Genomic DNA, 26,338 nt, shown 5'->3' with positions numbered 1-26,338 from the left:
AAGTCTTTAGATATAAATAGAAGTTAATTTAACATCCACAGTCTATGATGACCAATACAACCCTTAAGACTTTATTTTACTTTTAGGAGAGGCTGATAACCAAAAGTCTTTGTAAGGTCTGGGAAAAAAGGGTTTTTATATACCTAAAAACGCGGTCATAAGTTTCTTGGAATATTTCAAGAGACATAAGTGTATCATCAAAATAATTATATTAATCGCACAGATTGCTAACCAGTTTGCGTATGCGCTTAACCTTATGAGTGGGAACTGTGAACTGTACTCCGTCCCTTACTTCTCAAGGTATAATATATATCTGTCTCTCTCTACTGGCTATCGTAAACTTGACCTTTCAATCGTATTTTTAAGTATTGCCAGTCGTCGACGAACGTTGGGAGCGATCGCCGCGCTCACGTAAAAGAATTATTTAAATTGTTTACGGCTTATTTCGCGAAGATATAATTAAAATGGTAAGAATTATATTTAATCGACTCAATTGTGTTCTATGTGTTTTGTGATATGTAAGTAATTACAAAATTACTTGAAAGGAAATTTCCTCGCGAATTTTGCCCAAGTAAGTAAATAACCGGTTTTGTCAGTGGTCAATCTGATTCTGAACCCAATTGACATTTGATTGAGGAAAACGTAGTGTAAACAGGATGCATGTTATATAACTGTATAACTTTAAATGTAAGTAAAAATTAAGTAAACTTATAGCGACACTCATTCTTATGTCTCAGATATTGGACACAAAGGCAATATACACACTGAACAAAAGAATGGACTTTTAAGCTTACGAAATCTGCATATGTGCTACACTAGATCCGGGAATACATCAAAATATCATAAATCTTTCACAATAAAGTAATTGTAACATAATTCACTGATAGATTGACAAGCAATGCACAGCAACGATAAGTCTAGAATTGTGAACTTTTGCGCAAGAGTTCCTTACTTCCGTACGTACGTCGTCAAGATATGTGAAAATTCCTCTCCTTAAAAGTAAAGAGAATCATTTTAAATAAAAAAAATTGAAGCATCCACCTATTCTATGTAAATTTGAAATTTAATCATGCTTTTTTAAAGATGTAAAACAAAAGAAAAAGAAGAACACTTTTTGTTTTTTTTTTTTACCAAGATAAAATCTTCTTATTCTAGACTGGCCTTAGAAACAAATGATAGATGATGGAACCTTTTCGCAAAGATATCTTTATGGATACAAAATTTTTGCCTCCACAATATCTAGACTTATTTCACAGAAAAGACAAATTGAGCACGAGCTGGATCCGCATGGACTTCTACGTCATTTTCAATATTAGCTAAGAACTGACCTTTTCCAATATCAAAAAGATAAACCTTTACCTGCGCCTTCACCGCACACCTCTTTCTACCTTATACCAACAGTGGTCGAACAGAGATACATAAGGTATTATAATTTAATCTCAAAGGTAAAAACGTATCAGAATTTATTCAAACTTAAGTTAATCAAGTTTTTAGAACAAAGCGAGGTAACAATTAACATACAAGCGACAGCTCGCGCTTACCACCGCCGACTATCGTAGCAGTCGTTAACGACAGGCGGCAACTGTAGGTGTCAGTCGCTGGCTGTCGTTGACGACCGCCGGCAACAGTCTACACCATCTGCAACGGTCATCAGCTGTCGTATTTTGTCGTCGGTCGCCGTCATTAATCGTTGACGACAGGCTTTCGCTCGTATATTGCTGCCTTTATTCATTTTTTGATGTGAAACATCTATAGCCGCACGTAAAAAAGATTTCTGGCGTGGCGACGATTACCTTTAACTACATAGACAAATGTTCTAAAAGGGACAGAGCTATTAGAACAATGTGATAAAAAAAGACAACTAGTGTTTGACCTTGCGTTTCAAGTGTACGCAAACGTAAATATTGACCATGGAATATAGTGACCAATGATTACTTCAGTCAAAACGGGACATCGATTTTTTTATGTCAAATACTTTTTACTTGAAAAAATATAGTTAGAAATAATAAAAAACACGCTTTTATGATAAAATTAACTAAAAAGTAGAAAATAATTTTCAATCTAGGAATCATTTAAGGAAAAGTAAATAGTATAATTGTGCAAAAAATGTGGGGCGCTTTATGAAAACTGATAAATGGAGCACCCCATGTTTTTTTCACAATTATAATATTTACTGTTACTTAATTGACAATGGCAACGGTTCATTTCGGAGACAACGGCACGAAGCATCGAAAAAAGGGACTGTCCCGTTAAAAACGGGACGTATGGACGTATATTTCTCATTGATACTCATGCTTGTCAAAGACAATGAAATAATGGAACAGAAGGTAAAAAATGTCCAGAACTGTCGATAATAGTTTTAGTACATCGTTTATGTAGAAATGTTATAGTACAGTTTAACTAAATAAATTATTATTATATAAATATATAATTTGATGAAAGAATGTATCTATACAGATGTATCGACTGGTTTAAAATATACGATTTAAAAATTGTTTATATTTATTATCGTATATTAGTAAAGATTACTCACTCCTAACAAGAAAATGTACCCAGTTTTGAGAATTGAAATAGTTGCGTAAAAAAGTTTTGCCACGTCTCCGTGCTAAAATGTCTCTAAAATATTTGAAATAACTATTTATCTATTATGTAAATTACGCAGTATTAGTTATTTATTTGTAAATTTTCTCTAAAAATGTTTTTATTTGTCAAGAATTCAAAAAAAACTTACTAATAAGCCGTTTGTGGCTTCATTCAATTTCAAGGCGGCGAAGTATCTTTACTAATTTATGTTTATTATTTTCAGTTTTATTTTACACACGACCATTAATTGCAAAGTTGTGTACATTTTATAAATGTACTAGCTGACCCAGCAAACATTGTGTTGCCATATAAATAAAAAAAATGTTAAGGGTGAACAACCCTTATCACTTAAGAGATATGAAAAATAGATAGATAGTAGCCAATTCTCAGACTTACTGAATATGCATATAAATTTTGATGAAAATCAGTAAGAGCGTTTCGCAGGAGTACAGTAACTAACATCGTGACATGCGAATTTTATATAATCTTACCGTGGTCTTTTTGAGGATTAATTTCTGGCTATACAAAGATTGTTTATTAAATTATGTTTAGGTTAATTTATTCAATTAAAGAAATTTTAAAATACCGTATACTATCCTATATAAATTTTATGGTAATATTTTTTATTATTTACCACAGATATCGAAGAAAATTTAGAGATTAGGATACAGAATTTCCCATATATCGATTTTATTTTATTAAAATAAACTATAAAAAGTTATATTTTGACTAAAACACACTAATATAAAAATTAAGCAGTGGGATCTTAAACTATAACATACACGTATGAACATCGTGAGCTTCAATAAAATGTCACTTCTGTTCTGTTGATCTATGGTCATAGATCAATGAAAATTTTTTCATTGATCTATGACAGTTCAATTCAATCAATGAAAGTTTTTGTCAATGAAAGTGATAAAGACGCAAAATGCATGACCATGCATTTTGCGTCTTTATCACTTTCATTGACAAAAACATATTTTGTCTCTTTCTGGTTACTCATGTAATCATGGCGGATCGAACACGAAAAATAAACAAAATTTAATAATTTCTCTTCATTTACGTGTGATAGGTGATTCCATGAATCTTGTTTCTTTTTCGAGCATAATTTTTGCATTTATGCATTGCACAAGAAGGCATTTTGAGGCTTAAAATTCAAAATAATGACGTTTAACGTGTTCAGTGACATTCGTGTGTATTACTACGCCGCGCGAGAGCGACTGGAGTCGTTTTAACTCGTTTTACACCACTTGACGTATTTTGTATGTTTTAAGTATTGCCCGCTTATTTTTCTGATAATAAAATGTCTGACCGTGATAATTTAGAGAGTGAAAGTGATCAGCCTTCTGCAAAGAAAGCAAAATCACACTATGACACACCATCAAGTCATCAGTAAGTTAATTATTTTTTTATAATTAAAGTATGCATTTATCTGTGCATTAAGCAAGCAATCCAAGAGAAGCTACCACCAGATACGGAACAACAATAGATGCTGTATTTATTAGATATCTTGATAATGTTATGTCCAATACTTTTGTAACATACTTCAGTTACCATCGACCAATTGTCACAGTAATACCGTCCTCAGAGGCAACATCGAATATAACTATTACCGAAGTCACTGATTAAACGAATTAAGTAGTCACGATTTGAAATAAATTCGTAAATTTTTGTATTTAATGAAAATAAATTTTTATTCAATAAATAGTCATCGTTATCTGGAAAAAAATCGTAATATTTTATTTTATCATTATGACATATTTAGTTCCTATCACAATATGTTCTTTTCTGCATATTACTTTTACAAAATAATGTCGATGTTTCACATCTGCCAGGCGTCCCGTGACGGCTCACATTTTTTTTATAATATAGGAGTAGCAGACGAGCATGCAGTCCACCTGATGGTAAGTGGCTACTGCCGCCCATGGAAATCTGTAATCAACCCCAGATAGGATTAGATATTCCTACCTGAGGTCGGCCACAGATGCGCTGCTACCCCTGAGGTCTAAGCTGGAACGCCTCGGAAAAGTCTGTCTACCTTACGACACCCTTCAAACCGGAACACAGCAGCGCCTAACACTGCTGTTATTAGGTAGAAATAGGTGTGGCGGTGGTGCTACCGGTCGAACCACAAACGGTTCTACCACCTTCTAAAGTCTAGAAACTACAATAAATGTCTAGACACTACAATAATCACTAAAATATTAACCGTTTCGAAGCTATCTAAAGAGTTAAGCTAAGAAAAGCTAAGAAGCTTAATTGACTTTATGTAAAACTCCAATTATATTTGAAGTTAGTCACTTTTGCACAAATGTTTGCTCTACACATTGGCTTCTTCAATTGCGTAAAACAAACAGACAATTATCAATGACGTGCATATTTACACAACAACACTAGATTATGCATTCCTTCCTACAACAGTTGTAATGACAGATTGTAAATCGAATTATCATTTACCTCAGACCAAAAAGAAGACTCAGTATCTGTCTGTAAAGCAAAACTTATATTTATGCGACATTCACCGTTGTGTTAATTTGAATTAGCGATGGGCGATTGTTCTAAAAAAAACAATCGAATAAATCGACAATCGACGGAATCAACAATCGATTGTCGATTTATTCGTAGTAACAAAAAAACAATCGAATAACAATCGACGTTCGAATAACAATCGACGTTCGAATAACAATCGACGTACGAATAACAATCGACGTACGAATAACAATCGACGTACGAATAACAATCGACGTTCGAATAAAAATCGACGTACGAATAACAATCGACGAACGAATAACAATCGACGTACGAATAACAATCGACGTTCGAATAAAAATCGACCTTGAAATAACAATCGACGTACGAATAAAAATCGACCTTGGAATAACAATCGACGACCGAATACAAATTATACCGCGCGGCCACATACGTGTGCTCAGGACAATGTGCAGGTGCGTCGTGTTGCAAAGCTATCGTCACTTGCCACTGGTTGGAAAATGTAAAGTATTGTATTACATTTTAGTCAATTGTACTATATATTGTTGAGAAATAATTATACCATACATCATTTTGTATCAAATATTATGGAGTATCATCGATAATCCAGATGTCGTAAACATCCCCTAAGTTTGTTTCATGACAACGTTTTCAAAAAGAGGTCATCTAAAAAATATAATATACGTCTTCATAGCGCATATTATAGAAAAAGATTATCAGAAAATATAAAATGTCTTTTTAGCGTATATTATAGATAAAAGTTATCACAAAAAATGATGTCCTCATAGTTACATTAAAATTAATCGGTGAAATACTATATCTTTGAAGAAAAATAATGTTAACAACGCGAGTAGGGTGTGAGAGTGTGTGGCCACGAGGCGCAGTGAGCTGCGCGAGAAGCAAGGTGTGGACGCACCATTAAATAACGGGATGCAACGAAGCAGCGGAAAGGTGCACGACGCACGTGCGCTTCCCCCAACAAATATATAAGACTGACTCAGATTTCTTAAACACAGAAATTAGGGGCTCCTCGCTGCTAGTAGCTTTGTGTATACTAAATAATTGACCAACAACCAAATAGCTTCGATAGTTTTATTTTTACGTAACAGTCGCGTATCGCTTGACTGCGCTGTTACTAGTTTTGCGTGTACTAAACAATCGACCAACAATCGAACAATCGACGAACAATCGATCAACAATCGAACTATCGAACAATCGACGAACAATCGAACTATCGAACAATCGACGAACAATCGACAAACAATCGAACAATCGACCAACAATCGAACAATTTCGATTGTTCGATAGTTATTCGAATACAATCGAAGAATTTCGATAGTTATTCGAATACAATCGAACACAATAACAATCGAATAATTCGATTGTTTTTAGTAACAATCGCGCATCGCTAATTTGAATGCGATATTTTGTGTAATCAAATTATTTTTAACTAGTCACATTTCTTCAAATCTTTAAGTGTTACTTTACATATGCAGAATACAATTTTCTACTATACAGACGCACAAATGAAATGAAATGAAATGAAATGAAATGAAATGAAATGAAATGAAATGAAATGAAATGAAATGAAATGAAATGAAATGAAATGAAATGAAATGAAATGAAATGAAATGAAATGAAATGAAATGAAATGAAATGAAATGAAATGAAATGAAATGAAATGAAATGAAATGAAATGAAATGAAATGAAATGAAATGAAATGAAATGAAATGAAATGAAATGAAATGAAATGAAATGAAATGAAATGAAATGAAATGAAATGAAATGAAATGAAATGAAATGAAATGAAATGAAATGAAATGAAATGAAATGAAATGAAATGAAATGAAATGAAATGAAATGAAATGAAATGAAATGAAATGAAATGAAATGAAATGAAATGAAATGAAATGAAATGAAATGAAATGAAATGAAATGAAATGAAATGAAATGAAATGAAATGAAATGAAATGAAATGAAATGAAATGAAATGAAATGAAATGAAATGAAATGAAATGAAATGAAATGAAATGAAATGAAATGAAATGAAATGAAATGAAATGAAATGAAATGAAATGAAATGAAATGAAATGAAATGAAATGAAATGAAATGAAATGAAATGAAATGAAATGAAATGAAATGAAATATATTTATTTTGTATAGGCCAACGGCGGCACTTACAAATTGTCAGTTATTAGTTATTATTTTCTTAAACTACTACTGGATCGGAACGCGACCTCTACTGAGAAAATCCGGTAAGAAACTCAGTGGGTTTGTCTTTTTTAATTTTTTAAAATAATTATTCTCTTTTTCATTTTTTTCTCTCTACAACAGGCCGTGCCTCTCAAAATATTGTATCAAAAATATAATTTTGTCTTACGCGAGTCGTGTCTGACACGCTCAATGTCTGTACATATAAAAGCCTAATATACAACGTAAAGAGCCTTTCAATTTATTTTTATACTGAATGCAATAGGCACTTTGTCTTTTTGTACGTGATTCGTTTTTTAATTCAAGTAGGCAGAGTCTATGTTTGTTTGTTCTGAGTAACTTGGGTTTTTACTTTTAAACATCTAGTTTTACTGAAGAGTAATTCCTGCTTACGGCCTTATTTATGTGGTTAAGATATCTATGGATTATGTATAAAATTCTCGTGTCACAATGTTGGTTACCGTACTCGTCCGAAACGGCTTTACCGATTTTCACCAAATTTTATATGCATATTCAGTAGGTCTGAGAATCGGCTATCTATTTTTCATACCCCTAAGTGATAAGGGTCGTTCACCCTTAATTTTTTTTTTATTTACATGGCAACACAACGTTTTCCGGGTCAGCTAGTATAATAATAAATGTGTGATGAAAGGGTGTATATAAAAATAATGCAGGGTAAGGCCCCGATGTCCCTGTAGTTTCGGGACCAGAATAGGGCTACGGTATCCCCTGCCTGTCGTAAGAGGTGACTAAAAGGGGGCTTCCGGGGTTGCGGGCGGCAAGAGTGGGTAGCTCGAACCGCCCGGTAAGCGACTCCGGGAAGGGCGGCGGTATGTGTGGTCGCATACCGTCGTACGCACCAGACGGTGTGGCGAGCGTCAAGCTCACCTGGGCAGAGCCCGACGGGCCTTTTATTTGCAAAAGTACTCGTAAGCGTAGTCTAAAGAAGTATGATGACGCGGCCAATAAAATTTGCATAATTTTAGTGTTGTATATTTTTTTTATACTTAAAGTTTTAATGTGTTTTTTTTGTAAATTAGCTACCCAAAATTCTAACGTAAACAATATCTGAGTTCGTACACTAATTCGGATTTTTTAATTTAGGTGCTACTAACTACCTGCTAATTTAGGTGGAATGCAAATATGTATACTTACTGAGCTTATTAAACGATAATTTTGCACATACTTTGCCTATTTATATTTATAGATTGATTGCTTTCCGACAAAAATGATTCCGACAAGAATGAAAACTGAAGGTGGTAGAACCCTTTGTGGTTCGACTCCGGCGGCACCACCGCCACACCTATTTCTACCTAATGACAGCAGTGTTAGGCGCTGCTGTGTTCCGGTTTGAAGGGTGTGGTAAGGGAGACAGACTTTTCCGAGGCGTTCCAGCTTAGTCCTCAGGGGTAGCGGCGCATCTGTGGCCGACCTCAGGTAGGAATACCTAATCCTATCTGGGGTTGATTACAGATGTCCATGGGCGGCAGTAGCCACTTACCATCAGGTGGACTGCATGCTCGTCTGCTACTCTTATATTATAAAAAAAAAGACGATCTAAGACTATGAACTCCACCAAATTTTAAGATTAGTAGACTTTTGACGACAATACGCCTAAACGTAAATATATTTATGACGTACATTTTTTAGTGTTCCCTCCACGTAACGCGATGATACATAATATATCGTTATTTAGTATTACAATTCATATTTTTACAATGTATATTTCATATATTTAATGGCCATATAATATAATGCGGTGGAACAAAGGTTCAGTGCCGGACTAAGGTCCTCGGAGGCCCGTCGGAAAGTTGAAAGGCCGCTCAGCCTAAAAAGTTGATTTGATTTTACAAAATAACAAATGTATCCTCGACTTATTTGCCAGGGGCACCCAAGACCAGGGGCCCGGGGCAGACCGCCCCTTCCGCCCAACCCCCCGCTCCGTTAGTCCGCTAGAGCACAGTACCCTTACCATGAGTTTTTACGTTTTGACAAATATGTCTATTTTGGTATTTGTTTACGTATTGGTCTATACAATTTCCAAGTTCTTACACAATCCGCTAGAGGCGCTGATTGGAAATTGTATGGGCAAATACGTAAACAAATACCAAAACAGTCATATTTGTCAAAACGTACAAACCCATGGTAAGGGTACTGGTTACAGTCGTTTAACTGACAAGACGTGTTCCCATATGAAATGTATGACCTAGGTATAGATAAAAAGTGAAAGTTACATTATTAACAATATTTTTACTAAACCGGTCTCAATTAACAAAATTGTCACGTAAATACCTTAGTAATAAGAACTACGGGGAATTACTGAGATCCGGTTTGATATTGATCCGAAAACGTTTATTTGTTTCACATTATTTCTGTAACCGAATGACGTTGTGTGGGTTTTTCTATAAATGTTTGTTTTATTTATAATTTATAGCGATTGTTGAGACTTATTCGTGTTTATACCGTGCCAACTTAGTTATAAGTACGTTAATCGTGATTATGTTATCTTCCTTTTTATATCAAAATATTGTTGTGTGTGAGGGAAGGCTGTTCTGGGGGTACTTAACTTTTGGGGGTAACTTCTTCTCATCTTATGGTTGTTTATTTCTCTAGATCATTATTTAGTTCCTTAGATATTCTACATTATATTATATGGAAATGTTTCTTCATTCGTAAAGAGATTTTTTAGTAAACTACTATGACTCTACTAACATGCCAATATTACTAAAAACCTTAATATTTTTTTATGATCGATTTTATATAATATAATATACTCCACATATTATCTAGAGTTAGTTTGAGTTAGTTAGTTAGTTTTGATTTGATTTGATTGATATAAAAAAGTCATGCCCCAATTAAATTCACTCTTAGTTCTAAAGGACTGAGTTGAAACGCTTCATGTCCCATGAAAATTAAGCCGAGCGAAGCCAGAACCGGTTGCTAGTCTAAAAATAATATCAACTCGACAATCACAATCTACAAGAATAATTGTTGAGGAAAATTAAATTGTTTATCGGTTCTAAATTCCTCTATAATATTCTTGGAAGATCTTGTATGAAGCAACCGCATCGCTTGGGGGCATACAACCATACATGCACGTTGTGTGAACGTAATTGTGTACTTTCCAAGGTAATAGAGTTACTTTATATACCTATCTCATCTAGGGTTTTTTAGCTAGGATAAAGGATTTAACATTAGGATTTAGGATTTTTAGGGGAGACAAAACTCTTCTCAAATTGATAACGTAACATTTGTGTTTCCGTTCTAACTTACAATCAATTTATCCTAATCTCTCTCCTTTTTTAACCGACTTCGAAAAAGGAGGAGGTTACTCAATTCGACCGTATATATATTTTTATTTTTTTTTTATGTTTGTTCGGCGATTTTTTCGCGATGCCGCGACCGATCGACATGATTCATACACCATTATATGCGGCTAGTTTCACAGGGGGTCCCATTTTGAGGAAATTTGAAAATTTCCGCCAGTTTTCCCGGAAAATTGGAAAAACCCGATTTCATATAAACTTGAATAAGTCGAGTATTTCTTAACCAATTTCAATTTTATTTTTTTTATATGAAAGGGTGTTTTGTTGCGGTACTTTCCTACCTTAACATTAGTACGCTCTGATGATTAGAATTTAAGTTATTAGGTGGAACTCATCATCACTACCCCTGCTTTTTACATATTTTATGACAACTTACCTTCTGCCCACTCAATTCTCATGAAACTTAAAATGAACATTGAGTGTCTAGGTTATCATGATATGATGGAAAATTTGACCTTCAACTCTTCAACCCTGGTAATGCAGAAGTGCCTCCTGCCTCAACCATACAAGTTAGGCATTTGGAACTTATGGATATTTAATAAAGTCGATAAGTTGAGATATATGATGGAAAATTTGACCTTCTACTCTTCAACTCTGATAATGCAGAGGTGCCTCCTGCCTCAACCATACAAGTTAGGCATTTGATGCTTATGAATATTCAATAAGGTTGATAGGTAGAGATATATGATGGAAAATTTGACCTTCTACTCTTCAACTCTGATAATGCAGAAGTGCCTCCTGCCTCAACCATACAACTTAGGCATTTGGAGCTTACGAATATATGATAAGGTCTTTGAGTAGAGACATATGATGGAAGATATGACCTTCAATTCCTCAATCCTGATGATGCAGAGGTGCCTCCCATGTAAAGTATATAGATTAGACATTTGTTGTAATGAAGTAGCTAGACAGAGGTATATGATGAAAAATTTGACCTTCAACTCCTTAGATCTGATGATGCAGAGGTACCTCCAGCCTAAACCACATGAATAAGCCATTTAGTGCTTTCACACATATAACTATCACGCAGATAAATGTAATGTAATGTAAAAAAATGACCTTCAACTCTTTCACTCTGATAATGCTGGTGTGCTTCCAAGCTAAACCATAGGAGTTAGCCATTTTGTGCTTTCATATATGTATTAACGTCACTAAGTAGACACATAGGATGAAAATTTTGACCTTCAAGGTCTTAACCCTGATAACTTGGACCTTCAAGTCTTCAATTCTAGTGACTCATGGACACTGCTGGCCTAAACCACAGTAACTTGACAAAATATGATTAATGAATACGTTGTAGTTTTTCTTAACTATTGAATTAAGGTAAATTGGACCGACTCACTCGCAAAGTTTTACCACCTAGTTTGATTTATTTACTTTTCTGTTCCTACCTAACCTAGCCAATAATGTAGTATCCTATATGAGATACTATCGTGTTTCGCCTGTAGTGTTTCGTATTGAATTGGTTAGGTTAGGTTGGAACATATCAGACAATGTAAAACTAAGCGAGAAGGGCGCGGTAGCGCCCTGCGAGCGGGTGGGTCCAATCCGTATGAATTCAGACCTTACCTTTATTCATGATCACCTTTATACAATTTTACATAATATTAATACAAACGTTAGCATACCATCACTAAAAAGGGTGAAAAAAAAATATTTTAACAAAAAATAAAACCGACTTCTATGTCACTACAAAGTAAAAAATAATTGAAATAAATGTTGGTTTAGTACATATTTCTGAAGTCGGCGCTCATATTGGACACGCTGTTTACGCCGTTATCAAACGACATATATTGAGCGCCAACTTCAGAAATATGTACTAAACCAACATTTATTTCAATTATTTTTTACTTTGTAGTGACATAGAAGTCGGTTTTATTTTTTGTTAAAATATTTTAAAATTTAACCTCCTTTAAGGTTTTTTTTATAATATAAGAATAGTAAACGAGCAAGCAGTCCACCGGATGGTAAATGGCTACTGCTGCCCATGGACATCTGTAATAAACCCCAGATAATATTTTATTCTTACCTGAGATCGACCACATATGCGCCGCTACTCCTGAGGACTAAGCTGAAATGCCTCGAGAAAGTATATTTCCCTAACACACCCTTCAAACTACAACACTGCTGTTATTAGGTAAAAATCGTTGTAGCGGTGGTGCCTCCGAAGCCGAACCAAAAAGGGCTTTAAAAAAGTAGATATAGAGTTTGAAAATCTTCAATGAAATAATTTACCAAATAATTTCAATCTCCATTCCATTCATTTGCACCGTAATTCAGATTCCATTCGTTCACATCGAAATCCCGACCACGTGACCAGTTACCGGTAATTATCGGCCAATCAGCGTTATTGGGTAATTAGACAGGAGCTGGTGCGATCCGGTAACTACGTGTACGTGACTCGCTTGTGTGATAATGGGAATTATATTTGGCTAGAAATCTCATGGTATTGTCGGATATCTTACTTTATTCACTATATGCATTGCGAACGTATGGATGTCCGTAACCTTGATACGTTCTGCAGCACGAACGAGGTGACAGATTGTAATCTATGAGACGCCGTTAGATTCTTCTACGTAACACTGGCTACATAAAAAAAATACCGACTCTCAAATTTACTAATTTCTTATATATTTTATACGAGATATTTAGAGATAGGGGAATTCTAAATCTTCCAATTAATTAATGAACCCAATTAATTCAATAGTAATGCTTTCTCCATTCATTCGCCTTATAAGAATGTGAAGCGCTGTGTTTAAAGGGTGTCATGGAAACATTATTTCCACGATAGTCCTTAGAGGATCAGTGGATTAATAAGAGTCTTAGGCATAAGTAGATATAGCTTTGTGTAAGAGACGTGATCTCGGCCTAGTGCTCGTGATCGGGGCCTAAAAATGGATAACATGCAGGGGGCATCTGGAATAAAAAAGTCTTTAAAATTTGTCCAGCGCCAAAAACCTCCGTCTGTTTCTTCTCGCATATACTAAGAGCGTACATAAGGGGAACCCACTAAGCCCCCTTAAACACGCCCAGCCTTATGACAGCGAAAAACGTTGTATTCTGCTTTAAAGATTGTGGTAAACTGTCAGTAACTGATCTTAAATAGGACTCTGAATGTCAACCTATAAAGTAACCGACAAGATTTTACAATTTCTATCCAATTATAACAACCGGTTCTGTTAGTTTTAGATGCCTTCCAAACACGAAATCGCATTTGAAATTTCGCACGAGCAGTTACGTTCTATGTAGTAGAGGTGAGGCGTATATACTGGAACAGGTACCGGGACTAGGTATTTTACCGAACTAGGTCGGACCAGTCTAGTCGCGCTAGCTCATGACACGGTTCCCGTTTTTTTTGTTTTGCTCGTCGCGCCGGCTCATGACACGGTTCCCGTTTTACCTAGTCCAAGAATAAGTACCTAGTATTTTATGGGACTAGGTGAAACAGGTTTCTGGATCACGTATTTTTAAATACTAAGAACAGGCATACCTAGTCCCAAATTTACGTAGTACAACCCATCTCTACTATGTAGTCGACCATATGTTTTTCATATACATAAGCTAATCTTATCTTTCCCCAGATTGGAGCAGTAAGTGCAATTCTAGTCATACTACTAGCAGCGCCTACGTATGAACAGAGTACGCCGCTGTCGCCCTGCCCCAATGTATTCCAGTACGAACCCACGGGAACCGAGCCCGGCCGGTGGTACGGAGTCGTCAACCTCTCCACAGACAGCACCTTGCATTCCCTGTGGCTGAACATCGTGCTGGATAGCAAGGCTGATATACTTGGGGTATGTAACTGGATTAAACTAAATTATGTAGCGTTAGGCAACATTAAAGTCTTTGGGATAAACTTACTAGAAGAAATTATGCTTTTTCAAGTAGATTATAAAAGTCACAGTATTGTTCGAATCAGGAGTTATATACACCATATCTATTTTAAACATGAAGCACTTTTTGCATTTCTCTTTTCCGACACTTCAGGTAGACCTCCTATACTATATGAAGTTGGTTAAAGATGTCCATGAGCGGTGGTGACCACCTACCATCAAGTGAAATGCATGCTCGTTTTTTGCTTTAATCTAATAAAAATCTGCTTGAGCCAGATAGAGCAAGTTCATACCTCGGTTCTTAAAAAGTTTTCGCGATCTCACAAATATATATCCTTGCAGAATTGGGTAGGCGATGTAACCACTACAGACAATACAGACTTCAAAGTTGAAAACACTAAGATGAAGATACACCCTGGTCCAGCTGTGGCAGTGCGGTTCTTCGTCCAATACAACTCCTTGAACAAGGTACCAAAACTCCAAGCAATAAGACTGAACGGCAGGGAAATCTGCAACGCTGACACGCCGCAGCCAGCGATCGATAGACCAGAAGACAGCATTTCGAATAGACCAACAAGAAGACCAGAGACCAGTAACGATAGACAGGAAAGACCGGTGGAGTCTCGGCCAGTTGCGTCGAGACCGAGTTCCAGACCGACGCAAAGCACCAGGCCATCGATAAGACCAGAGGACAGTCCGAAGACGAAGCCAGTCTTTGGTCAGCCAGCGGGAGAAGGCCCCGTTTATGTTCCCACCAACCCATCAGCGGGACAGAGCAACGTCAATCCTTACAGCATGTAAGTAAAACTAATTTAGAAAATGCCTGCAAACATTCTTCTTTGTAAATAGAAATTTTCTAAGAAAATGCAGTTTACACGAGACGAGTAAATTAACCAAAAAATCGTAGAAAAACAAAAATGAAGATTTCTTTTACATTTTATTTAATTGTTTTTAGTTACTGATCTAACCTTGTTAATTCGTTAGTATATGCGAGTAAAAATTTTTATCAGTAACGAATTAATAAGGAAGAAAGATTTAACAAGATTTCTTAGTTATCCCGAACCGATTCAGCTGAAATTTTGGATAAACGTTTGTTTTGAATGACATTACATGATTCGCTTAGTGACATCATTCTAAATCAAATATGTCGGTCGATCCAAGATGGCGGACACAATTTTCTTATCCTGATACGAATATTAAATGAAATACGAATATTAAATGAAAAGCATACAAAAAATATTGTTTTTAAAACTTTCTTAATATAAATTTATTTTCTACTACAACTTAATGTGACTCGTCTCGTCTCAACAAAGCATTAGACTGCACTACTTCAAAACCATGTTCAATCTGCGACTAGTACAAGACTGTGTAGTCATAAATTAATTATGATGGTAATATTTAGTAGATTAGAACCTTGTTTCTGTCTTCCATGATTAGAACTTATGATTGCTATTAGAACTTTGTGGCATATGGGTCCTGTAAACTCCAATCATTTTCTTAGTTTCATTCTTCTTTGAATTTATCCCAATTATATTTTATTGAACCAACCAGACTTATATAGAATGTAATGACTGAATATTCAGTTTCATGGCAAGAAAGCCTTTTTGTATACAATTGCAAAAACCTAGGATTTTTCTATTTCTTACCAAATTTACATCTTGTAATTCTTATGTCAGTCTCCGTAAAATATATTTTACCTTTTAGTAAAATCCAGTAAAACTAATACAACCACAGACATTTCAATAATGACTAAATTCTATTTCTATTCTATACGCTACTAGTGCTCACCCAGTGAATAATAATAATTCAATAATATACATGTGTATATTAGAAATATAGACTAAACTAACCCAACCTCAATCCTCAAAACACCCGTTCTAAAAATCTCAGCTAATTCTTCACAATCTCAACTAATTCACAGTATCGACCACCTAATTTTCACGTAGTGGCTAACATTTAACAGCGGTGGCGGGCAGGTGCCGTCGCAGAGTGTGACGCGGCGGCCGGAGTACCAGCTGACCACCACCCCTTACCGGACCACCACGAGAGATGATGACGACTTTGACAGGTAACCTTTAAATATGCAACTACAAGTGGATACTAGAACAGAAGTGTCATGTCAGTGTTACGTAAGGAAAATTTAACTTTAACGAATTGAAATTAGTGGTTAGACTTCAAAAGCCTAGACTTTAGCTTTTTTTATAATATAAGAGTAACAGACGAGCATGCAGTCCACCTGATGGTAAGTGGCTAGTGCCGCCCATTGACATATGTAATCAACCCCAGATAGGATTAGATATTCCTACCTGAGGTTGACCACAGATGCGCCGCTACCCCTGAGGACTAAGCTGGAACGCCTCGGAGAAGTCTGTCTCCCTTACCACACCCTTCAAACCGGAACACAGCAGCACCTAACACTGCTGTTATCAGGTAAAAATAGGTGTGGCGGTGGTGCCGCCGGAGTCGAACCACAAAGGGTTCTACCACCTTCAAAACTGTCACTATTTCGACGTTATAACTGGTTTGAAGTGTGTGGTAAGGGATGGACACTTTAAATACAACAAATTGTAACTTAGTCCTTAATCAGGGGTAGTATCAGACCGACCTTAAGTAAAATTTCAATAGTATATTAAGTTGATCACAGATGGATAGATGGAATGACCACCTTTTATATAATAAAGACAAATTATAAACATCAAACAAACATTTCGGATTTTTGTGTACAGAGAAAATATTTAATAGAATAAATATTAAAATTATGAAGGTGGTAGAACCCTTTGTGTGCACCCTAACAGCAGTGTTAAGCGCTGCTGTGTTCCGGTTTGAAGGGTGTGGTAAGGGAGACAGACTTTTTCGAGGCATTCTAGCTTAGTCCTCAGGGGTAGCGGCACTTCTGTGACCGACCTCAGGTAGGAATAATCCTATCTGGGGTTGATTACAAATGTCCATGGGCGGCAGTAGCCACTTACCATCAGATGGACTGCATGCTCGTCTGCTACTCCTATATTATAAAAAAAACTGCACTTTATTTCTATAATGTTTACTATTTATTACTTTTTCCGTGTACAAAAACTTATAAAACAAATAAAACGCAATACCAATATATACATTACATAATCAAAAATATGACGTATAATATACGGAATATTATTCATTTAAAATTATCAATGTAGTATAATATGACGTCATCATGCACTGTTCTCAAAGATATCAGGTTGTAATTAAAGTCATTTTCAGCAAACCGGATCCGAGCGACTACTTCACCGGGGGGCAGCCGACCTTCATCGTGCCAGGAAACTCAGGGTCCTCCAGCAACAGTGGTAGCAGTAATAAGAGACCTAAACAGGTAAGTTCTAAGATTCGAAATAATAAGGGGAGTTAAAATTAATCCGTACATTGTTGTAGGAGGAGCGAACGCTCCAGGAGTTCTCCAACAAGCGCTGAGGACGGCCACCGAGGGGGTTTTAGTGCGGCGAAAATCCCACATAACCCGGCGTCGCTCCCACGTCGTCGGGTACTTTTAGAAGGTTTCCCCCTCGAAAAAAAGTCGTATAGCCAAGTGTAAAGCTGTAATGTTTCAACTAAAACTGCATAGTACGACTAAGTTGGAACGTTATTAAAAGGCAATCTGTCTAATTTTTGCTTTATCTAGTATGGAGAAATTTTCAAATGCCGATCTTTGGTAGACAAGACATTGAATAGGCTGATAATTAATAACAAGTGTTAAACCTACATCACACAACAACGCTACAACGGAACAAAATCCTTTGTTTAATCTATAAACGATTAAGACTTTAAAATATGTATAGTTACATAATTCCCATAATAAGTAGATACCAATTTGCTTTACATCTTTAAATTCAACTCTGACGCATCGATACATCAACCTGAATGAAACTGGTTATGGAAGGACTTGGAATTCTCCGCAGCTGATAGCTAGCGAATACTAAAATAGCACAAGAGAAAAACCAGTCCTCAATACGCTTAAATAGGTTGCGTCTGAGAGCAAGGTGCGTTAAAATGTGGCTTACACACAATGCATAGCTTGTTATAATAACTTGCTTGGTGTAAGTAAATTATCAAAAAAAAATCAAACTAGTTTATGTACACATCCGTCTATAATGGTGTGTAAGTTAAATTCTAATAGCCCAAGAAGTTTCAGGGACCAATCAAACATGCAAGAGTTAAAATTTGAAAGAATTGTTTTAAATATTCTTTAGTACTTTGTTCCATTTTTTTAAGTGATTGAATGACGTGGAGTAATGTTTTACATACTATACGAGTATATACGACTACAAACGGCTTGAAAGATTTTAACATATGAGGTATCGTTAGACAAATCGAAATTTGGGAATGATAAAGGCTATATTTTTAACAGAAATGTTTTTGTTATTATAATAATTCTGTAGTTTAGTACAGGTGCTCGCATTTTACCAATATTAATTAAAAACACATTATAGAATCCATTGCGTTCCCATTATGAGTTATGACGTCATTATCTTAGACATAATAAGGAAGTTAATGAGATGCGGAAGTCACAGAGGTTATTCCGAGATTTCGTTATCATTCAGTGTATGGCTGGAAATATTGTAATTATTATGATTATAATCTTTGCTTTGTTTATTTAAAGGAAGCTCACGAGATATGAGGCGTTCTTAATTAGTCTTGTGATGCAATGCATCTGGGTACGACATTAGGTTGGAGACCAATTTGGGGCTGATTACAAATGACAACTGATAAAAATATCTCGGATTGATTAAAGATTCATATATTATATTTAAATTAAGTTATTACGAATTAGTTATATGTTGTGAATGTCTATTGATACCACAAGAAAAACAAGTTTTTGTTGTTCCGTGATTGCAACTAATTGAATGACTTTTGTGGACATTAAATATTGACGAGTTTAAGAGGAAAAGTAATTCCGATATTAATATGCAGTTTCACTACACTAAAAAACCAACTTTTATTAGAAACATTATTTGTTGCAATAAGTGTTGTCAAAACACAAAATAATATATCATTCCATAATTACAGGAGGAGTGCGGCAGAGTTCTGAAGAATAACCCGAATCCTTTGGTGGTTAACGGCAAACCTACCCTGGAAGGGCAGTGGCCGTGGCAGATAGCCTTATATCAAACGCAGGCAAGTGAGATATCTTTACGGTCAAGGTAAACCATTTTTCAAAATTCGCACACTGAAAAAAATGTAATTAATTAATGATTTTAACAAAAAATCTTTACATACAAAACCTGTTTAATATCTGTATAGTTCTGATTTAAGTGTTTTACAATAACGGCTTTTAAGGTTTTTTGCCCACGAAACTAACTTACTTGTTGTAATTTTGAGATGTATGAAATGCATATTTTATAAGTATCTGTAATGTTATTTAGCATTCTTGATAAGTTCTAATTAATTCAATAATTTCAGAGATTAATGCGACAAAAAGATTCAATAATTTCAGAGTTTATACTCAGAATTATTTCGACAATAAAGAAAATATTAATATAAAAAAAAAAATATTCTTTAAGGCTTTGTGAGAGATAAAGTTTCGTGATCTTGATTGTAATAAATAACATGTGCCCTCACATGTTATTAATTTCAATTTGAAAATTGTCAAATCACTCTATCTGTCTGTTCCATAGCTACTCTAGTTTTACAAAGATGTGTCCAGCAATGCGTTATCTACATTAATATTATAAAGAGAAAAACTTTGTTTGTTTGTTTGATTCTAATGAATAGGCTCAACTACTGGACCGATTTTAAAAATTCTTTTACCATTCGAAAGCTACATTATCCACGAGTAACATAGGCTATATCTTATCTACACTAATATTATAAAGAGGAAAACTTTGTTTGTTTGTTAGATTGTAATGAATAGGCTCAACTACTGGACCGATTTTAATTATTACCATTCGAAAGCTACATTATCCACGAGTAACATAGGCTATATTGTATATGAAATATATTTCATAAATGGATTTTGAGGCGGTACAAAGTTTGCCGGGCCAGCTAGTACATTATACAGCATTGGAGGACACATGACTTTTAATCAATTTGTTTTGTTCACTTCCAGACGGTCGACAACAAGTACATCTGCGGCGGGACCCTCATCTCCCCACAACACGTGATCACCGCTGCCCATTGCGTCACTCGTAAGGGCTCTAACCGCGTAGTGAACAAGAATACGCTGACAGTATACCTCGGTAAACATAACCTGAGGACGTCGGTAGAGGGCGTGCAGATACGATTGGTAAGATTTATGAACCTAAATATCTACCTAGATCGACCCAAAGGCCTACAGTTTATTGTAGAATAACTGCATAAAGCTCGAAATTGAAAACCACCCAGGATTTCACCGTTTAGGCAATTTCTTACACTTTACTTAATTTTTAAAAATCAGAGGTGCGTGCCTAGAATTTGAACCTCGGACCCCTCGAGAGACCGAGATTCTACTAGACCACTAGGCTATAACACTGTTAGAGGATAAAGTTACCGAGTTCTAATGAATAAAATGGAAATACCTCTGAAAATACTTAATATATTATATTCTTTATTTCCATTCAGGTAGGAGATATCATAGTCCATCCAGAATACAACGCGTCTTCCTTCGTCAAGGATCTCAGCATCCTGAAACTGCGGGAGCCTGTGAAGTACACAGAGTACGTGAGGTCCGCTTGTCTGTGGCCGGAGAACTTGGTCAACCTTAACTCTGTCATTGGGAAGAAGGGTTCGGTAAGGAGAAATCGTATTTTTCAAGCAAACAAAAAATACTTTGTCCAAAATTTTAATTTATATAGGTGTAAAACATGGAAAGTGTCTACTGCCGCTCATAGACATCCGTAATCAACCTCAGATAAGATCAGAGTCGTATCTTAGATCAGTCACAGATGAGTTCACACTGAAGACTAAATTGAAAAATCTCATGGATAACGCCTCGACTTAGATAACGGTTCGACTTCGACAGCACCACCCCCACACCTATTTCTGCCTAAAAACAGCAGTGTTACGCGCTGCTGTGTTCTGGTTTGAAGGGTGTGTTAAGGGAGACAGCTTTTCGAGGCTTTCCAGCTTAGTCCTCAGGGAAACTGGCGCTTGTGACCAATGTCAGGTAGGAACCTAATGTTATCTGAGGTTGATTATAGATGTCCATGGGCGGCAGTAGCCACTTAAAATCAGGTGGACTGGATGCTCGTCTGCTACTCCTGTATTATAAAGAATATTATTATAATGTTATAATTATTTTTCCTAACCAAATATTCATCAACTTTTTAATATAAAAATTAATTTTAATTTCAGGTTGTTGGCTGGGGTTTCGACGACACCGGCGTAGCGACTGAAGAGCTCACCTTGGTAGAAATGCCTGTAGTGGACCAGGAGACCTGCATCAGGTCCTACAGCGAGTTCTTCGCTCGGTTCACCTCGAATTACACCTACTGTGCTGGATATAGAGACGGTGAGATTGTTTTTTATGTAATTAAAATATCGAAGGAAAAGTCTACATGGACATGGTAGGTAAGTGGTTCTGTGTTTGGGCATTGAATGGGCATGTGTAATGTCCCAAATGAGTGAGTGAATGAATCCTAGAACTACAAAGATTTCTACGTAACTGAAGTTACGTGTGTAATATGCCATCATCGGTTGACTATTCGGTCTGTCAGTATTTTATTCAGTTGAAAAATAAGGATGCAAATTTGTAAAATAATCGATATAAATGTCAAATATTTTGAATCGATATTATAGAAAATTATTAAAAACTGGAGAATTACCTTCTCCAGACCGGGCCGCTTAGAGCAGGTGTCGCGTGTATTATATTCCGGACTCTATGATTATGAATATGACGATAAGAATCAAGCAGTGGGTAAAACTTGAAGAAACAAGATTAGTAATGTAATTAAACTAATTGCATTATAGAATTTTCCTTTAAATACAAAGATTTAAATCATAGATGCGTTCTAGTACCGAATTGTTTTGGCATTTTACTGAAAGATTATGATTACTCCTTTTACTCCTAGTATAGTCCGCACAAAACTGCTAGTCCGCTCTGAATATAGAAATGAATCGCGTCGCCATAGCAAATCGTATGATTACACCTGCGCGCAACAATTTCAGATCGGACTAACAATTTGGCGCCGACTATACAACTGAAACACCGTATTATTATTATAAAAAGTGTATAAATAGTGTCCTATGATAAAAGTCTATGCTTAAATAATAGTGGGCAATGTAGGTAGTTCCTAATACTTATTATTAGATAAATTACCTACTTCTGTATTATTATTTATGGCCTTAGCAGACATGTTACTTTTAAACAACGATTCCCGTTTTGGTGTCTACATCTATGCCACATTTATTTATTTAAAATGTATTGCATCACATCTAAAAAGAAATGTACAAAAGGGCAAACATAATGCCTGACGGCATTCTCTACCAGTCAACCCTGGGATGTAGAGAATTCGCAGCAGGTGTTATATAAAGTAAAAAAAAGCGACAAACAATAATAAAAACAGCAGATGACGTTTTGTTGCCTTGCTGCATTCGGTCGCGGTATTAATACACGTTTTAGTAACTGCATAAAATATAATGCATTACATTTTTCGCGTTAAATTGCTGCAGTGAGTTGCTCCAAAGCTCCAATTGCTCCAAAAGTAATTGGGATCAGTGCTCAAACGTGTGCGTTGTAGCGTTTGATCACTGCATGTATTTTTTGAAAAACAGCGAATTTTCACATGCTATAAGTAACATGTCTGCTGGAGTCCTTAGTTTATATAATGGTCTAACCACTGACATTAATTAGCATGTCTATTAGAAAATTACTTTATGCTTTTATTTAATGTTTTAGAATTAAAATGTTATTATATACTTGTTTTCATTATTTGTGTCCATAGCCCACGTGAGTAAAAAGTTATATAAAATTTCTTTTTTTAGTAAAAAAACAAGCTTTTTATTTCAGTCATGCACTAAAACGAATGGTAATTTTCGAGATGAATCCAAAAAATAATGATATCTTGTTCAGCTGAAAAGTTGGTATGATTAGATCCATCATCAGATTGGCTCAATATTTGGTCGTTAGCTCAGCTCTTAATATCATAATCATTGCATCGTCATCAATGTTCTATAAGTATTTTATATTTCAACTCGGTCGGTTAAGAACAATTCGTAAAAATAATCACAAGATTTGACCCATACACAGAAACATAACAACTTTATAAAAAGCTTGTAAAATCGATACATGATAAACCATTTTTGTATTATGCTGTCATTTCCATGTTATTTTGAATTGCAGGGCTCACCGACACTCGTACTGGAACTAGAAAAAGTATGTCATTCATAGAGCATTTATTTATCTACAACCTAACCCTAACCTCATAACCTAACCTAACCTAACCGTTCCTGCAAAATTTCAGTTTGGAATTTTAAGCTTTTTAACGCCGTCTTACTAAAATATTGTTTTAATATCTCCTAATTGATAATCGGTGACTTTGCATAGCATGGGTAATTGGACAACAAAAGGGGGTTAAATTTAACTTCGAAATTTTCGAGGCTTATAAAAACATCTGATATCTACATAGATACTTTATTAACCTATTACCAATTTCTTTAACATTTTTAAATGTCTAGATATTTTAGTATCTATAATTATTTTATTATTGAAATCTAAATCGCTTAGTGATTGCTTTCCTATTTTGAAAGTAAGATAGGTACAGGTACCCCTTATAATACTGGATAAAATATTGATATGATATGAACTTAAGGGCAGGAGAACAAAAGGAGAACTAACTTAAATTAACTAACTAAAATTTATATATCAAATAATATAAGCTTATGGAATAAATACCTAACTAAATACTTTAACGTATTCAATTAAAATATTTAATATAATACATACTTACATACTTTTAACATATGTTTTTCGTTTTGTTGTAGCAGTGTTTATAATAGCTGCTTACGAAGTTATTTATAAAATAAGTCATCAAAATTTTAATTAAGAGTAATTTAAGTCATTTTAGTATCAACTTGCGAGACATATTGTAAATTTAAGTTAGATATAATAAATTAAGTATAGTAACTTCTTTCTAAAAGGTCCATAGTACTTAGGATAACAAATTTCATGCCACTGATTCGAGCAATTCTTCTATTTTCAGGCACATCTGTATGCAACGGGGACAGTGGAGGCGGCATGGTGTTCAACTTACAAGGATCCTGGTACCTCCGAGGCCTCGTGTCGTTATCGGTGGCACGGCAGAACGAGTACAGATGCGACCCCACACATTACGTGGTGTTTACTGACCTCGCTAAAATGCTGCCGTGGATTCAAGAACAGCTCCGGTACTGAATAATGAAATTAAGTAGTTTTATACCAGAATTACAGATCTGAACAAAATAAACTGTTAAGAGACGTTTCCTGTCGCGCGTGTTAACACACGCACGCTTGTCCAGCATGCAACACATGCATGTATTAATTCGCGCAGTCTTTTAGCGACTTCGATCAGTATTGTTGATTGAAGTTTAGCAATCCGTGTGCGTGTGCGTAGAACATGATCCGACACGCGTGTAAGCACGCGCGACAGGAAAAATACAATTAATTCAACAGAGAACTTTATTATGACGTCATAATATTAAAGGCCACTTCTGTCACCCATATTATATAGTTTTTTGATCATTCCCTCGCCGTGTGACTTTTGGAAGAGGGTCATTCGTATACTTGTGACGTGAGAGTTAAACATTGACCCTATTTCCTTAACAAAAATAATAAAGATATTATCAGTTGAATATGACATTACTCAGATAAACCCTACCCTATTGTCACACTATGCCATAATTATTAGTTTAAAAATTTACAAAATCTTATTATTTTTATAATCCTCACATTATTTATAACTGAATCAGTATATTGTGAAAGATATCTTAAAAGATAAACTTAAAGACATAATTTCGTTAATAGTTCATTAAGTATAGTTTTTTAATCCGTCCGAAAATTGCTCAATTTGTTAATATAAAGATTAAATATTAATAAAATGTTGAAAAGGCACATTCTATGTCAATATTGTTCCATTTATAATTGGGTGATCTTAAAAAAAAGCACATGTACCTACTTACTTGTACGTAATTGTATTCGCTAATAATAAAATCTTGCCAATTTTATAGGTAACCAGGGTTTAGAAATAATGAAAAATGATAAATAACATGTGTATGTGTCATTGTGCACTACTTTACATATATTTCAAATGTAATCATTATAACTACAATTATGATATAGCTCTGTACAAATACTCTAATTAAGAAGTATTTTTCAAAGTGCGGATCGCGATCCCCTGGGGGGTCAAAGTATCTATAAGGGTGCTCGAAGCCTCGGAAAAAAATTATGTACATATTCAGTATATTTTACATAGTAAAATTCAATGTACATAACAATTATAAGTACTTGATTATGTATTTGACAAATATCCAATTAAAAAATCATTAAAAATGTTCTTAGCTGAGCTGATATTGGTAATATAAAGGCCACAGTCGCAAAATACTTTCGCAATTCACATACAGGGGGGTCGTGCCATTGAAAGTTTGAAAAACACTTGTTTAAAATGTTTCATATAATTATGTATGTACTATGTATTAAATAAATAAGTAATTTGAAAATAATACAAATTGGTTTTAATCTAGGACCAATATGAGATTTGCTGTTTTAGACTGAAAAGTTTTGAGCACAAATAAAAAAATAACCGTTTATACTGTTTTTATTGTTAACCGACTTCTTATTTATACTAAGTTTTTAATTTCTTAGGGAACGAACTCTATTATCAGACCGATCATAATGATTATTATATAAATGTGATAAAATCTAATAAAACATTTTCTTATAAATCTAGACATTTAATTAAAAGTCGCTATAAAT

The 26,338-nt window shown here is 35.0% G+C and overlaps 1 protein-coding gene across 1 annotated transcript; it reads left to right on the top strand.

The window, feature by feature from the left end:
* Positions 1–354: 354 nt before the first annotated feature.
* Positions 355–25,956, top strand: LOC140746102 (uncharacterized). The gene is made up of 11 exons (XM_073078105.1): positions 355–467; positions 14,194–14,406; positions 14,788–15,242; positions 16,409–16,513; positions 17,683–17,791; positions 19,483–19,590; positions 20,522–20,698; positions 21,013–21,180; positions 21,745–21,901; positions 23,732–23,764; positions 24,591–25,956. Exons 1-11 carry the CDS (start codon positions 465–467, stop codon positions 24,779–24,781), a joined length of 1,719 nt encoding a protein of 572 aa, XP_072934206.1. The 5' UTR covers positions 355–464; the 3' UTR covers positions 24,782–25,956.
* The last annotated feature ends 382 nt before the right edge of the window (positions 25,957–26,338 follow it).

This window comes from Epargyreus clarus, unplaced genomic scaffold (genome assembly GCF_041222505.1).
Source record: "Epargyreus clarus isolate Ecla_fem2 unplaced genomic scaffold, WU_Ecla_fem_2.2 ptg000012l, whole genome shotgun sequence".
Taxonomy (NCBI): domain Eukaryota; kingdom Metazoa; phylum Arthropoda; class Insecta; order Lepidoptera; family Hesperiidae; genus Epargyreus; species Epargyreus clarus.
Note: the sequence above shows the minus strand (reverse complement) of the source record. Positions and strands in the feature narration are given on the sequence as shown.

Coding starts and splice junctions, on each gene's coding strand:
- LOC140746102 (XM_073078105.1), top strand. Junction 15,243..16,408: donor AACGTCAATCCTTACAGCAT/GTAAGTAAAACT, acceptor AACATTTAACAG/CGGTGGCGGGCAGGTGCCGT. Junction 20,699..21,012: donor AGGGCGTGCAGATACGATTG/GTAAGATTTATG, acceptor ATTTCCATTCAG/GTAGGAGATATCATAGTCCA.